The 3,132-nt window shown below is 60.8% G+C and overlaps 2 protein-coding genes across 2 annotated transcripts in view; both read left to right on the top strand.

Moving 5' to 3' along the window:
- Positions 1-521: 521 nt before the first annotated feature.
- VDBG_07285 (C2 domain-containing protein) lies at positions 522-1,322 on the top strand (the record flags this gene model as incomplete). The annotated part of the gene is made up of 1 exon (XM_003002668.1): positions 522-1,322. One exon carries the CDS (start codon positions 522-524, stop codon positions 1,320-1,322), a length of 801 nt encoding a protein of 266 aa, XP_003002714.1.
- A 1,691-nt stretch (positions 1,323-3,013) lies between these two features.
- Positions 3,014-3,132, top strand: part of VDBG_07284 (exopolygalacturonase) — a gene marked incomplete at both ends in the record, with an annotated part of 1,970 nt that continues 1,851 nt past the window's right edge. Inside the window, one exon of the mRNA XM_003002667.1 lies at positions 3,014-3,118. Within this exon, the coding sequence (XP_003002713.1) occupies positions 3,014-3,118 (105 nt within the window). The remainder of the gene's footprint in view (positions 3,119-3,132) is intronic.

Raw genomic sequence — 3,132 nt, 5'->3', positions numbered from 1 at the left:
TTCTCTACGACGAGGACTACCCCGACTCGGACGACCGGCTCGGCAACGTCACCATCGAGGTCGACGGCATCAGCGAAGACTGGGAAGGCGTGCCGCCGCCGGGCAGGGAGTACAAGGTCAGGAAACGCTCGGCACACAAGGGCGTCTACCTCGTCCGCGCCCTGTACAGCGGGCACGACCACTACACGCCCAGCTTGTGGGTGAGCATGCAGGTGCTCGGCGTGTCGCCGCCGCCCGCATGCGCAGGATCTACACAGTCGGGCCCTCCATGTCGATCAAGCACTTCAGTCCGACGATCGGGCTGTTGACGGGGGACGCGTGTCAATGTCAACGCAGACGACGATTATGAGTATGCAGACGTGGAGGAAGGGTGCCACCACGTCAAGCACGCACAGAGATATGAGTGAGTGCCCCTTACCTCCCCCCTTGCAAGAGGACAGACCCTACGAATCCACTACAAGAGGAGCGAGTGGCCTCACGAAATCCACTGCTGACGCCGGCACAGCTTCCAGTCAAGCGAGATGCAGCTCGCCGGCCCAGTGCCGCCCGAGCTGTACCACCGCTACGTCGAGTTCCGCCACATCATCGGCTCCATGTTCACGTCCAAGGGCCTCCGCGGCCGCATCCTCAGCCGCGCGCTGCACAAGCAGCACAGGCGCGTGTACCGCCACAAGGTCACGTCCGAGATCAAGACCCTCACGCCGTGCACCGTCGAGGCGTCGACCGAGCTCCTGCGCCTCGCCCACTACGGCGACGGCGGCCGCATCTTCACCTACGTCCTGACCCTCGACGGCCGCTTCCGCTTCACCGAGACGGGCAAGGAGTTCAGCATCGACCTGCTGAGCAAGCACACCATGCACAGCGACGTCGCGCGCTACGTCGCCTGCGCCGGCGAGTTCTTCATCCAGCGCCTCGAGCGGCCCCACACGCCGTCCTCCACATTCTCCTCCTCCTCCGGCGCCGGCGGCATCCCCGCCGCCGACGACGACCGCGGCAGGGCGCGGTTCGCGAACCTCGCCATCGCGGGCAACTTCCGCGAACACCTCGACGCGACGCCGTCCAACAGCCCGTCCTACTACCAGCTCATCATCGACAACGAGTCGGGCACCTACCGGCCGGACAAGTCGATCCTGCCCATCTTCGCGGCGTATCTGCGCCAGAATTTTCCGGGGCTGAACATTCGCACCATGGCCGTCGGGACGAGGAGGAGGCTCGCGCGCCTCAAGAAGAGCCAGGCTGACGTGAAGCACAACCGGCCCGGCGGCGTCAGGATTGTGCGCATGCGGAGTCCCAGCTCAAGCGGGAGTTCGTTTAGTTCGTGATGGTACGAGGATGAATATCGTCGTGAGATACTGTGCGATCGTGGGATTGGATCATGTTGTGCAAGACTGCGATGAGTTTTGGAGGCCACTTTGTTTACCTCTTTTCCCGAGTTTGCGTATGATACCTCCGATGATGAACCTAAGCTATAGTCCATTTCGTTAGAACCTGCCCAGATCGTGAGACAACGAATGAATACCTCGTTCGCGGTCTGCTGAAATACTGCTGACGCTCCCTCCCGTGTGCCTCTCCCCCCTGCGTGCCTCGTCAACCGACGACCTGGGGCCTCAACGAAAAGGCACGAAACGAATTGCAACACCAACCGGCCTCCGGACCTCAACTCGATCTGAATACCAGAAAGCAGCGCAGCTGAACATCTCCAAGCGATCTGCGGTGGTCTCACACAGCCGCCCGGCTCAGATCGACGTCATGGCGAACACCCTGCATCGGGCCAAGACATGTCAGTTCGCTTGGCGGCGTGCCAAGAGATCCTCCAAGCCTGCGGCTCAACCTATGCCCGCCCCTCCTGGGCTCGATGCGGCTCACTTGGAACGTCAGGAATGCTTAAACATACAATGATTGAAGATTGATCCGTCTGATGTCAAGATTTGCTGGCTTCCCCATCGTCTTTGCTGCTTTCTCAAAGGCCTCTAGCAGCTGACGTACACCGCCTTGGGCCTGAGAAGCATACGAACTTCTGAGACGGTCGGCCGGCCGGTCTAGTACAGAGGCCCTCCTCCCTCACTGGTTCCTCACGCAAAGGAAGCGTTAGTCGTGGTCCCTGGTTTCTTCGCTTGACTTGGATGCACCTCGTCTTCGGTCATCAGGCGACAATTCTTCCGACGACAAAGACGACGATGAAACGAATAATTTCCACGGCAATTGGATACAAAGCTGCAGGCAAATGTTGTGTCGCTGGCGCAAAAGATGCGACAGCGCAGCCATATCTTTTGCTGACGGGCGCATGAGAAGAGCCCTTCACAGCCTTTGCAGCCCATGCCGCAGATAGATTGCTCATTTCAGCTTGCAGTGCATCTGGCCACTCTACAGCCCACGCGATACCACCTCCAGTCCAGGCAGGGCCCCTCCCCTGCAGCCAGCAGGTAACAAGGCCAAAAAGGCAAAAGACAAAAAACAAGCATATCTCGGGGCCGCCCCCCGCACCACCACCAAGCGGCGATCTAGCCCCGGGGATCAGTTCCCCAAATGACCCCCAGGGAGATACATCGGGATACCCCCCCTCGCCTAGGCACTCCCAGGGAACAATTTCCCATGAATGGAAAGCCGTGATGTGGGTCATCTAGATCAGCCCTGGCGCTGCAGCTCTCTCCCCACACCAGCCCGCACGTTGCGAAGGCGGCGCGTGGCGAGCCATGACGGATTTCCATCAATGATCGTGCTTGGCGTGGAGAAGGATCGGTTCCCCTGAACGGCTATCCGGCACAGCTAAATGCACAGCAATGCCCCGGGGCCGCCGCCGCCGCCGAGGCAGGGTTCCTCTTTCGACGAGCTCTTGTTTTGCTCTTGCTTTGGGAGACGAGGCTGCCATCTCGAGCGGGCTTGCCCATTCTCACGCCCCCATCCTGCGGTGCCGAGTTCCGTGTGGGAGACTGCGAGAGGCAAGCCTGATGGCCTAGTCTTCTCCGACCAGGCGTCATCCGTGAGGGGAATCTGGGGCCGCTGGCGGGGGACCATGGCGGAGACGAGCCCAGGGGAAATAAGCACCCGAGGCAGGAGGAGAAATCAAACCCCGAAACGCGGCGCGCGGAGGGGGTTCCTCGTGCCTGAGATCAGAGAGGTGGAGGCACCCCA

Source organism: Verticillium alfalfae, genomic scaffold, assembly GCF_000150825.1.
Source record: "Verticillium alfalfae VaMs.102 supercont1.9 genomic scaffold, whole genome shotgun sequence".
Taxonomy (NCBI): Eukaryota; Fungi; Ascomycota; class Sordariomycetes; order Glomerellales; family Plectosphaerellaceae; genus Verticillium; species Verticillium alfalfae.
This window is presented reverse-complemented; position numbering and strand designations above follow the sequence as displayed.